The sequence below is a fragment of the Lepidochelys olivacea genome, assembly GCF_965140295.1.
Source record: "Lepidochelys olivacea isolate rLepOli2 genome assembly, chromosome: 14".
In the NCBI taxonomy this organism is placed as follows: domain Eukaryota; kingdom Metazoa; phylum Chordata; order Testudines; family Cheloniidae; genus Lepidochelys; species Lepidochelys olivacea.
The window spans coordinates 37,776,744-37,788,117 of NC_140424.1; the positions used below are offsets into that span (position 1 = coordinate 37,776,744).

At 52.9% G+C, this 11,374-nt stretch overlaps 1 protein-coding gene across 1 annotated transcript; it reads right to left on the reverse strand.

Moving 5' to 3' along the window:
- Positions 1-587: 587 nt before the first annotated feature.
- LOC311530575 (E3 ubiquitin-protein ligase TRIM39-like) lies at positions 588-10,930 on the reverse strand. Its single transcript, XM_084647371.1, has 6 exons — positions 10,478-10,930; positions 8,281-8,376; positions 6,266-6,496; positions 5,215-5,237; positions 3,555-3,670; positions 588-2,002 (listed from the first exon to the last, which is right to left on the reverse strand). The coding sequence occupies exons 1-6, from the start codon at positions 10,892-10,894 to the stop codon at positions 1,461-1,463; spliced, it is 1,425 nt and encodes a 474-aa protein (XP_084503497.1). The 5' UTR covers positions 10,895-10,930; the 3' UTR covers positions 588-1,460.
- Positions 10,931-11,374: the final 444 nt, after the last annotated feature.

Genomic DNA, 11,374 nt, shown 5'->3' on the forward strand with positions numbered 1-11,374 from the left:
CCAGAAGGTGAATTACATTTTCCCCACCTTGTATATGGGAATTTTTCTAACTTCTGTCGTTTTCTTTCACTCCCATGTTTGGAAGTTTCGGACATTTTTCCTGTTCCAATAACATCCATCTCGCTGCAACGAGGTGGAGAACATACACTTTCAAACCATGTTTTGGATCATTTCACTGTCTCATCTCTGTAGTGTGTTGGTAGCTCACATTCATGAACTCATTTACCCTCACAGGCCCTCTGCGAGTTTAGGAAGGTGTGCAACCCCGACACTCCTGATGAAGAATCTGTGGCCCCGAGTGGTCTAATGACTCGCTTCAAATTACACAGGAATCCTGAGGCAAGACCAAGAAAGGAGCCTGCATCTCCTGAGTCCAAAGCTAACACCTGAACTACGAGGCCATTCTTCCTTCTTTTGTTTGAGCTAGAATAGCAGTACATTGAAATCCAAGGGATTCCCGCCCCCCCCCCCCCCGCCCCCAATCAATCTCCAATCTGCTGCTTGCTCATCCTGGAGGTTCTTGATTGCCACTGGGACACAAACTTTCACCTGTTTGGATGTCTGTGTTGCAAAAGATCTGGGGGGGGGGGGGTGTTAGAGCTCTGCCTTAATATATCAGACACAACCAGCTCCTGTCCCCCAGTGAAGAGATAGTGCTGTGTTTGTGCAAGGGCTCAGAATCAGTCTCTGCTAACAAGCGTGATGCATGCACGGCCTTGTCTACACACAGCTTTTCACTGGCTTAACTAAAGGGGTGTTGCTTGAAACGGATTCATTCCCACCGATGCAAGCCTCCATGTAGTTCTCAGGCAGTGCTTTACAACCAAGGATCTCAATTCACTTTCCAAAGGAGGCCAGTATCAGCCCCATTTCTGAGATGGGGAGAGAGAGGTATAGAGCCGTGCTCAAACTCCCCCAACAGGCCAACAGCTATGCTGGAAATGGAACCCAGGTCTCCTGAATCCAGTGCTGTACCCCCTAGGCCACACTGCCTCCCATATGAATGGCTCATTGCAATTTCACTTACTCCATTTTTTTTTTTCCTTTTTAAACCCACCAGGAGAGACAAAAGGGCCCTTGGGGACTTTACAATTCACTTTAATACAATTATTCCATGGATCATAAGAATGTAGAATCCATTTGCTTTTTTAAAAAATGCACCTGTAAAACCCCATTAAAAGCTGGAGATTATTGATTGTCTCCCTTTCAGGTTCATTTCTGCAGTATCCACCTCCTCCCCGTTCCCCTCTACCCCAGTTACCCTTCTCCAATGCCCCGTTTCTGGCTCTGGTTGCCCCACCCCAGTCTATGTCCCTGCAAACTGCTGTAATCCTGCAGCATCAGTGTTGGGACAAACAGACAGGTCGATGCCTTTTCCCCCTTCTCTTGGGTTTGACATACACAAATACACTTTGGCCTCCAGGACAAACTGTGCCATGTGAGGCTAACCATGTGTATTTCTAAGGCTCTATATTATACCCTGTGATGCAGGGACACAATCTGAACTGGGATCCTCTCCCCAAACACAGTAAAGGGAGGATTTTTTCTCCAGGGACAGAGGCCGGTGGGAAAGTGAAGATCGGGGCCTCATTATCGGCATCAAAAAATGCCACCCGCCCCTCTTCACAGTCCAGATAAATCCCGATCGTCCTGGGCCGTTCAGCAAGGGAGAGGGGGATCTTGGGGGAGGTGAGAGCCAGGTACTGAGTCCCACATTGACCCACGGCCCAGATGCCCTCCTCCGGGTTAACATTGACCCGTCCCTTCCTCCTCACAGACTCTCTGGCCACCCCTACAGCCCAGGCTCCCCCGTCCTCCACCTCCACCTCCCAGTAATGCCTCCCCGAGGAGAAGCCCTCCAGGCCCAGCACACAGCGAGAAGAATCAAATCTCTTGGGATTGTCGGGCATGTGCTGGCGCGTGTCTTCCCATCTCACGCTTTTCCCATCCTCAGACAGGACAAGGCGGGGGTGAGCCGTGTCTGGATCCAGAGTCACATCCGCTGGGGGGGGGACCAAGAGAGAATCAGAGCGTTAGGGGCAGAGCTCAGCCCTGGGGGCGGCTGGGACCATTTCTCACACTCCCCAGCAGCCCCGTCCCGGCTGGGACCCTCCCTGATTTCCTGCCTCTCCGTCCCGGATCTCAGCAAGCTGCCTCTGCTGGGGCTGAGCAGGGATTTCACCGCGATTCCCTTCTCCCGGGCACTAGAGGTGCTGTTACAGCTGCAGTTTTGGCTCCAGATTCTGCCTTTCTGTTTCCCACCCTGCTGCCCCGCTCCTAGCCACAGCGCTGGGGAGAGTGGAGGCAGAACCGGCCTTAGAGGTGGGTGGGCTGGGCCGCTGCCCAAGGCGTGGTATTCAAGGGGACGCTGCGCTGGTACCTCCTACCCACTGACCTGCTGACAGCCAGTGCTTAATTTGTGCCGGGGCTGAGCCCCGGCACCTCTTTCAATACAAATTAAGCCCTGAGGGGAGGCGGCGGGGCCTGAATGAGGGGGACCAGTGGGGGTCAGGGGCTATAGGGTGGTGGGGCGCCTGTGGGGGCCAGGGGCACCAAAATACAAGTTCGCCCAGGCATGGGTGGTGAATATCAAAAGCCAGGGGAGACTAAGCCTCCCCTATCCCAGGCTGTGGCCCCACCCATGCTCCATCCCAAGGCCCTACCCACGTTCCCCTGAAGCCGGCAGGGACTCAGCTCGGACTGGCGGCCAGGGGCTGGGCCGGCTGAGGCAGCTTGGGCCGGTGCAGCTGGAGTGCTCGGGGCTTCAGCAGTGCAGGGAGGGCTTGGGGCTCCAGCAGTGCAGAACCCCAAAGGGTGGGGTTCACCTGCCACCCGTGCACCCAGGCACCATTTTCTCTAAGGCCGGCCCTGAGTGGAGGGACACCAGCATCAGCAGCCTGGGTGGGTCCCTCAGCCAAGAGGGAAAAGCAGAGAAGAGGTAGAAGGAGAGAAGAGGATAGCCCAGGGGGGGGGGGGTGCAGGGTGAAAGGAGGGATCAGGGGTGGTAGGTGAGGGCATTGGGGAGGATAGAACTGCCCACGGGAAAAAGAAACCTAGATAAGACTTACGAATTATTTGTAAAGAAACATTTTCAAAATTAAGTGTGTGAAAGAAAAAACACCTCCCACTTTCCAACAAGCTCTCATCCTATGGGCTAGTCCCAAGGAATCTCCTCTAGTGCAGCATTTCCCATACTGGGGGGTCCGACCCAAAAGGGGATCGCAAGACTATTGGAAGGGGGGGTCGCGAGAGCAGTGGCTGAGGCTCCCAGCTCTGAAGGCAGCATTGTCGCCAGCAGCACCGCAGAAGTAAGGAAGGCGTGGTATGGAGGGGGTCCTCACTTTTTGAGGGGGGTCGTCACAGCCTGAAATATTTTCAAAGGGGGTCCTATCCAAAATAGGTTGAGAACCTCTGCTCTAGGCCCTTACAGAGTTCAGTAATGATAAGATCATTGTTTACTCTTATTGTCTGGACTTTACATGAGCAGCTAATTGGCCCATCTCCTCCCACTGACATATGTCAAGTTCCCTTCTTCTCAGATCCCTTCTCCGTACCTTGGAATTTCCTCAGAGTCTCCTTTAGCGCAATAGTTTTATGAGAGATGCTGCTGGGGGTTTTCTCCGGCTCAGGAGAAACCTCCTCTGGTTGCGGGACCTTCCCCAGCTCACACCTGGATAGAAACAGACTCTTCTAATTCATTAGTTAGTTTATTCCTTATTCTCCATTGTTTGTTTGCTGTTTTTAAAAAATCATCTTTCCCCATGACTTTCATGCTAAGGAACCCTGCTGTCCTGATCGGACTGGGGTAAAACCCTGACCCCAGTGAAGATCATGGCAAAATTTCTTTTGACTTCAGTGGGGACAGGATTTCACCCCTTTGTATACCCCAGCCTCAGGGTACGTCTTCTCTACCAACATTAAAGCACGGCTGTGGCAGCCCTTTAACCTGGCTGTGTAGTCATGGTTCCAGCTACAGCTCTCTGCCAGCACTGTAGGAAAACCACCCCCCCCTTCCCCCCGAGGGGAGTAGCTACCAGCGCTGGGAGTGCTATAGATTTTGTCTGGTCCATCGATAAAGCACAGGAATAAAACTCTGTTAGGGAAGCTTCCACTGAGGGTTTGTCTACACTGCCACTTTAGAGCTCTGAAACTTGCATCGCTCAGGGGGGTGTTTTTTCACACCCCGGAGCTGACAGTTTCAGCGCTGTAAGGTGGCAGTGTAGACAAACCCTCAGTGGAAGCTTCCCCAACAGAGTTTTATTCCTGTGCTTTATCGATGGACCAGACAAAATCTATCTGAACCCACGGCCAATTCGATCCTTGGCTTTCCTGCTGCGATTAACCAATAACGGGCAAAAAATATGACTTCTGTGCTGTACATCTTTGTGATGTGGCCCTTTGAGCGCTTGGAAGCGGACTGAGAGAACACCACAGCTCCAGCTTGTCTCACGCATCACCCAAAAGTCATCAGATCGCCAAGAATTTTGCTCTCAGCCAATAGAGATATAAACATAGATAAGTGGAGATCATCAATTTTTTTAAAATGATCTTCTTGCTCTATGTTCACATCAATCTTGTTTCACTATGAAAGCTGCTGTATGTTTGGAAATTCACTCCGCCTTCCCTCTAGGAGGAGGAAAGCACCCAGGTCTCCTCATTCGGGGGGGCCTGCAAGGTAAGGCTTTCTGGAGCGTAGGACAGCTACGCTTGTCCTAGTCAAAGGGCAAGGAAGGAGGGATCCTTTCCCAGTGAGATGTATGGCAGGACAGGCACTGGCTTCCTCTTTTCAGCAGGGGTCTCAACCCAAGCTCTGCCCCAGGCCCCACCCCACTCCATCCCTTCCCACAAGACCCCACCCTGCCCTGCCTCTTCCCACCCCGTTCTGCCCCCTCTCTGGAGCACGCCCCATCCTTGCTCTGCCGTCTCCTCCCTAGTGCCTCCTGCACGTCGCTGAACAGCTGATCCGCAGCGGGCGGGAGGCGCTGGGAGGGAGGGGGAGGAGCTGATCAGCGGGGCCACTATTTTTTTCCGTGGGTGCTCCAGCCACGGAATCAGCACCTATGGCATGGAGCGTCTGTTACGTTTTTGTCCATTGCCTAGCATAATGGAGCCCCATGAGTCTGTGGTTTGGGGCCCCTAAACACGACCACAATACAAACCGATCATAAGAACAGCATGGAAACTTGTGAGTGGGAGTGAGAAGGGGCCACGTACCTGCTCAAGGTGCTTCGGACATCCTAGAAGGGGAAGGGAGAGAAGGAACCTGAGTGAAATCAACGAGATCCAACACAGACCAATCTTGGTAGCCATTTAGATGATTTCAGGGTATAACCTTAGGGCTTTTCTTTGTACCTAACTGCTTAGTCCGTTGTGCCCCTGCCTTTGAGTGGGCTAGAAGAGAAGTAAGTTGAAATCCATTCTTTAGGCCAGTGGTTAGGGTGTGTACCTCTAAGGTGGGGAACCCCATCACATCTCTTCTTCTCATCAGGCAGGGATTGAACCAGGATTTCCTACCTCCCAACTGAGGACCCTAATTACTGAGCTAAAGGTTACAAGGGCAAGTCGGCTCTGCCACCAGAGTGGCTTTGTTTGGCACTAGTTACCCACCTGACTCATTCTCACAAGAACGATTTAGGCACCAGAAGCCACCAGGCTCCAAGTAAGGGGTTCCCATTTGCGGATCACAAGCAAGAGCCAGGCGCCTCCCCTGCAGCCTGGATTTGGGCACCTTCCTTTGTAAGAGTGGCGGGGCTCGGGACACACTCCTCTCCTTGGCATCTCCCATCGGCCAGCTTTGGCAGCTCCTTGCCTGGCATTCTGGTTTTTGTGGCTCCTGTTCTTCGGTGCCTAGATCTGCCTGTGCATTGTGTAGGGAGCCTGGGGGCCTAACGTTGTGGATCCCACTGTTGTCCTAGTGATGTTCTAGGAACCTGAAAGTTAGGCCTTGCAATCCCAAGACCCTTTGGGATCCAGGCTTCTTTGCCTCAGTCCCCCACATCTGTAAAATGCAGATCCCTAAAAAGAGGATCAATGCATTAATTTTGGGGAGGCATGTAGATCCGATGATCATGGGGGTCATTTGAGTACCTACATAGATTATATTTGATTTAAAATACCCAGGTTCTCCGAACAATGAAACCAATAATAATACTAATGGTTAGAAACAGAAAAAAATTATATTTGAGCTGCATAACCTATGAGTTCTACTCTGGCATTTGACTCCTGGACTCCAAGGCTCTTGCATATCAAGGATCCAGTATCTCACCTGCAAGAATTCACTCGCTGGCTGCTGGCACTTCCCCTCTAGCTCATTGATCATGTCATTTAGACAGGAAAGCTCCTCCAAGAGTTTGGCAATGTTCTCATCCCTTCTCTTCTCAATCTCCTTGTCCAGCTCTTCCAGCCGGGCCAGCAGGAATCGCTCTTGTTCCTCCAGGAACTGCCGCAGCTGCTCAAATTCAGACAGAATCTTCAGCCTCTCGGTTTCTACCTGCTCCTGTAATGAGGAAGGGAACGGGCAGGGCAGGGCCCACAGAGTGAGTCACCTGGGGCCAGATCTTCAGCTGGTTTAATTCCATGAGTGTCAAGGCAGCTCTGCCAATTCAGGCCAGCTCCAGATGAGACCCTGGGTGCTCAATGGGGGTGGGGGGTGGAGGGGGTATTTTACTGCAACCTTAAATAGCGCTTGAGGGAAACTTTCCCATAAAAACATAAGAATAGCCAGATTGGGTCAGACCAAAGGTCCATCTAGCCCAGTATCCTGTCTTCCGACAGTGGCCAGTGCCAGGTGCCCCAGAGGAAATGAACAGAACAGGGGACCATCAAGTGATCCATCCCCTGTCACCCATTCCCAGCTTCTGGCAAACAGAGGTGAGGGGCACCATCCCTGCCCATCCTGGCTAAGAGCCATTGATGGACTGTCCTCCAGGAACTTTTCTAGTTCCCAGTATTGTTCAGGGGAAGATTTTCCTACAGTTCCCTGCTGGCTGTAATCTGACTGGTGTGTCTATGTGCCTGACACGAGAGAGTCTGTGACCTTCCAGGTATGTCCCTAAAAGAGCAGATAAGACAGGACCCTGAGGTTATATCCACACAGCAAAGAAAAACCTGCAGCTGACCTGTGCCAGCTGACTCGGGCTTGTGGGGCTCGGGCTGCAGCATAGGCACCGAATCCGGGGGTGCTCAATACCCACCAGCAGCCCCGTCGATCAGCTCCTCCTCCTCTCACCCAGCGCCTCTCATGCACCAGTGATCAGTGGCATGCAGGACACACTGGGGCGAGGTGGGGGAGGCGGAACGAGGGTGAGGTGCACTCGGGGGAGTGGGTGGAACAGGGCAGAGCCTTGGGGGAAGGGATGAAGTGAGGGCGGGGCATTGGGCAGAGTGGGGGTCAAGCACCCCCGGGGAAACCACAAAGTCAGCGCCACTGGGCTGCGGGGCTGTTTCATTGCTCTGTAGGCTTCTGGGCTCGGGCTGGAGTCCGAGCTCTCGGACCCTTCACTTCTCAGGGTCCCAGATCCCTCCACTTCTCAGGGTCCTAGACCCCCACAGCCTGAGCCCTGCGAACCTGAGTCAGCTGGCACAGGCCAGCCACGGGTGTCTAGTTGCTGTGTAGACATACTCTGGATGACATTGGGAGTGAGAGAGGCTGGGGCAAGCAAACGAACGAAAAAGAATGAAACAAAAGAGAACTCAACAGACAGCTTAACCCTCTAATACATTAACTCTGGAGATCCTGATAGTCGCTCCCAGAGATGCCCAAACACGTAGACATCTAGGGGTGCAAATAACCCAGTAATTCCCAGCCCATCCAAACACAGACACACAGGCCCAGACTGAGCCTGGACTCAGCAGGGATGAGGGGAGAACAGGCTCTTTCTGGATCTCCTGGGGAAGGCCACACAAGCTGCCTTGTGCCCCTGGAGCAGATGTGATGCTCCTGGCTGCTCAGGAGAGGGAAAGGAGGCGGCCAGGCCATGACCTCATGCCTGGTGCTAGCCAGCCCAGGATCACGCACTGCATCTCTCCCCCTTCACATATCAGAGTCCAGGGGCATTTTCATCAGCTCGAGTGCAGGACACAGAGTGTCTGCCACAATCCAGCCGGCACAGATGGGACATCCCCAAAGGGGAACATAGAAACACAGGATCTCACTCAGTGACACATGGTCACAGTATGAGACACAGCCTCTCCCATCCCCCACACTACCAGAGTGATTCGCACCTTGGGAGGGACACGCACCTACATGTCCTTGCTGGATAATAATAACCTGATACCTACCAGATGCTCCCAGATTCTTGCCTCTTTGGTCAGTTTCAATCCCATCAGCTTTTCTCTCTCTTCCTTCAGAGTCTGTAATTGGATCTGGAGTTTTTCCTGGCAAGGAAATAATGTTGGGTGTTCAACGTTTTTTCCCTTCTTTGGATAGCGGCGTAGGGAGAATTCAGTCCCTACAAACTATAACCTGGCTTCACGGATATGACTGTACTTGTTTAAACGCTTGCACCTGATTTAACTCAAAAGGAGAAAATGATTCCACAGCCATGCATAGTTGGCCACCAGGTTTGTCTCCTCCAATTCATTGGATTGTTTTACCGGTTACTGATGTTACAATCTTGGACCTCTGTATAGTCCTTAGCCCCCTGGCCTCTGAGACATCCGCATGTTTGGGAACCAAGAGGTGAGTGATTTCCGTGTCAGGAATAAAAGGAGTGACACAGACAAAGGAAAAGAATGGCCATTGTTCAGCAAAACACTGAAACACATGCTTTCATTAGATCAGTGGTCTCCAACCTTTTTATGCACAAGATCGCTTTTTGAATTTAAGATCAACCCAGAATCTACCCAGCCCCTTTCCCGAGACTGCACACTGCTCACTCCATTCCCCCTCCCCCCGTCGCTCGCTCTCCCCCGCCCTCACTCACTTTCACCGGGCTGGGGCAGAGGGTTGGAGTGCGGGAGGGGGTGCACATTCTGGGCTGGGGCTGAGGGGTTTGGAGTGTGGGAGGAGGCTCTAGGTTGAGCCTGGATTAGGGGGTTGGGGTGCAGGATGGGGTGAGAGGTGAGGGCTCTGGGAGGGAGTTTGGGTGCAGAAGGGGGTTCTGGGTTGGGCCAAAGTGTTGAGGTGTGGGAGGGAGTGAGGGGTGCAAGCTCTGGGAGGGAGTTTGGGTGCTGGGTACGGGCTCAGGGCTGGGGCAGGGGCTTGTGGGGCTCGGGCTGCAGCATAGGCACCGAATCCGTGGGTGCTCAATACCCACCAGCAGCCCCGTCGATCAGCTCCTCCTCCTCTCACCCAGCACCTCTCATGCACCAGTGATCAGTGGCATGCAGGACACGCTGGGGCGGGGTGGGGGAGGCGGAACGAGGGTGAGGTGCACTCGGGGGAGGGGATGGAACAGGGCAGGGCCTTGGGGGAAGGGATGAAGTGAGGGCGGGGCATTGGGCATAGCAGGGGTCAAGCACCCCCAGGGAAACCACAAAGTCAACGCCACTGGGCTGCGGGGCTGTTTCATTGCTCTGGGGTGTGGGAGGGAGTGCAGGGTCTGGGAGGGTGTTTGAGTGCAGGAGGGGGCTCTGGGCTGGGGCAGGGGGGTGGGGTGCAGGAAGGGGTCCACGGTGGCTCCCAGTCAGCAGTGCACCGGGTCTGAGGGAGACTCCCTGCCTGCTCTGGCCCCGTACCGCTCTGGGAAGAAGCTGGCATGTCTCTGTGGCCTGGAGGCGGGGGGGGAGGTAGGGGGTAGAGGGGCAGGCGACTTCTTGCGCTGCCGATGGCCCCCCACCCCACCCGTGCCAACTCCGTAGCTCCCATTGGCCGGGAACTTGCAGGCGCGAGCAGCACACAGAGGCTCGCTGCCCCCTTCCCGCCAGGGGCCGCAGAGACATGCCAGCCCCTTCTGGGAGCGGCGTGAGGCCAGGGCAGGCAGGGAGCCTGCTTAGACCCGCTGCGCTGCTGGACTTTTAGCAGCCAGAGATTGCAGTCGACTGGGCAGAGGCTCCAGGATCGACCGGTCGATTGCAATCTACCAGTTGGTGACCATTGCGTTAGATCCAGGGAATAGTTCCATTGTCTTCATTCAGATAACTCACGCTCTTAAAGTTAAGCTCATGTCTAAGCGTTTTGCTGAATCGGGCCCTGTATTAGCTCCATCCGTTTTATTCAGCTCCTGAACAATGTCACTTTGAACAGAACTATTAGGTAGCAAAAGTTCAGCATCACTTTGATCCAACTCCCAGACGTTATTCGGCAAGAGGTTGAGAGCAGAGATCATTAACATAAGTGTGTCATTTCCTGTCTTCTTCATGCTATGTTTGTGTGTATATATATATATATATATGTACAGGAAATGAGGCATTCAGATGAAACTGGCGAGAAACCTAAATATATGCAAGTCCAGAAATTCACAGTAGAAGATCCCATTCTATGCGATGCTTTACTTATTTAAACTCCTGCCTGTTACAATACGCTAGGCTTCCCTACCTTGTACTCCTGGGCAGCCTCCTCTATGGGAACCACGGTGTGAGATCTGTGAGCCTGGGACTCTCGGCAGATCACACAGATGGGGGCTTGATCCTCCTCGCAGAACAGTTTCAGGGTCTCCTGGTGTTTCTCACACACTCGCTCACCTCCTGAGCCTTTGGCTGCCTGTAAACTCAGCCGCTTGGCTATTTCGATAATTTTCGCCAGCTCCCTGTTGGGTCTGAAGTTTCTCTGCTGCGCGGTTTCTCTGCACTGAGGGCAGGAGAAGTTGGTATCCGACTCCTCCCAGTAGTCGGTGATGCAGGCCCGGCAGAAGTTGTGCCCGCAGTGGATAGACACTGGGTCTTTGAAATACTCCAGACAGATGGAACAAGAAGCTTCATCCTGGAGACTCTGTACAGGGCTCTCTGCAGCCATGGCTCCCAGCGGGGGAAAGTGACAGGTTTCATTTCACTTTCCTGCCTTTAGACTGCAGCCACAATTGGGTGTTTCTTCACTTAGGGTCTTTCTCATTGGCTGAGCTGGGGGGAAGCCTGTTTGATTTTCAGCCCCTGGAGACTGTGCAGAGAAATGCAAAGCTCTCTGTGAAGGGACCGATATTAAATTCCCCCAGGCAAAGAGCAGTTCTGAACTGGGGGGAAGGTGATAAATCTCTGTTTCTTTTGGAGGAAAAACCCTGAGAAAACACTGTAGCTTTTTCAAAATTAAATACATAAAATAGCCATTTAAACATAATGACATATAGGCCCATTGGAGGTTTCTGTTTATGGTTTAATATAAAAAACTGACAAACATAAGTTAGGCCCTGATCCTGTTTATACACCAAGGCAAACTCCTTCCAAAACATGGCAAAGATGAAATGCACAGGTTAAGGCCGTGCAAATAACCTAAGCTCTG

Bases quoted from the DNA above. Each gene is read 5' to 3' on its own strand.
- LOC311530575 (XM_084647371.1), bottom strand. From the start codon at position 10,894: ATGGCTGCAGAGAGCCCTGTACAGAGTCTCCAGGATGAAGCTTCTTGT. The intron at 8,377-10,477 runs GTAGGGAAGCCT...TTTCCTTGCCAG, and splicing joins AGGCTGCCCAGGAGTACAAG to GAAAAACTCCAGATCCAATT. The intron at 5,238-6,265 runs GTGAGATACTGG...TTCCCCTTCTAG, and splicing joins CAGCGAGTGAATTCTTGCAG to GATGTCCGAAGCACCTTGAG.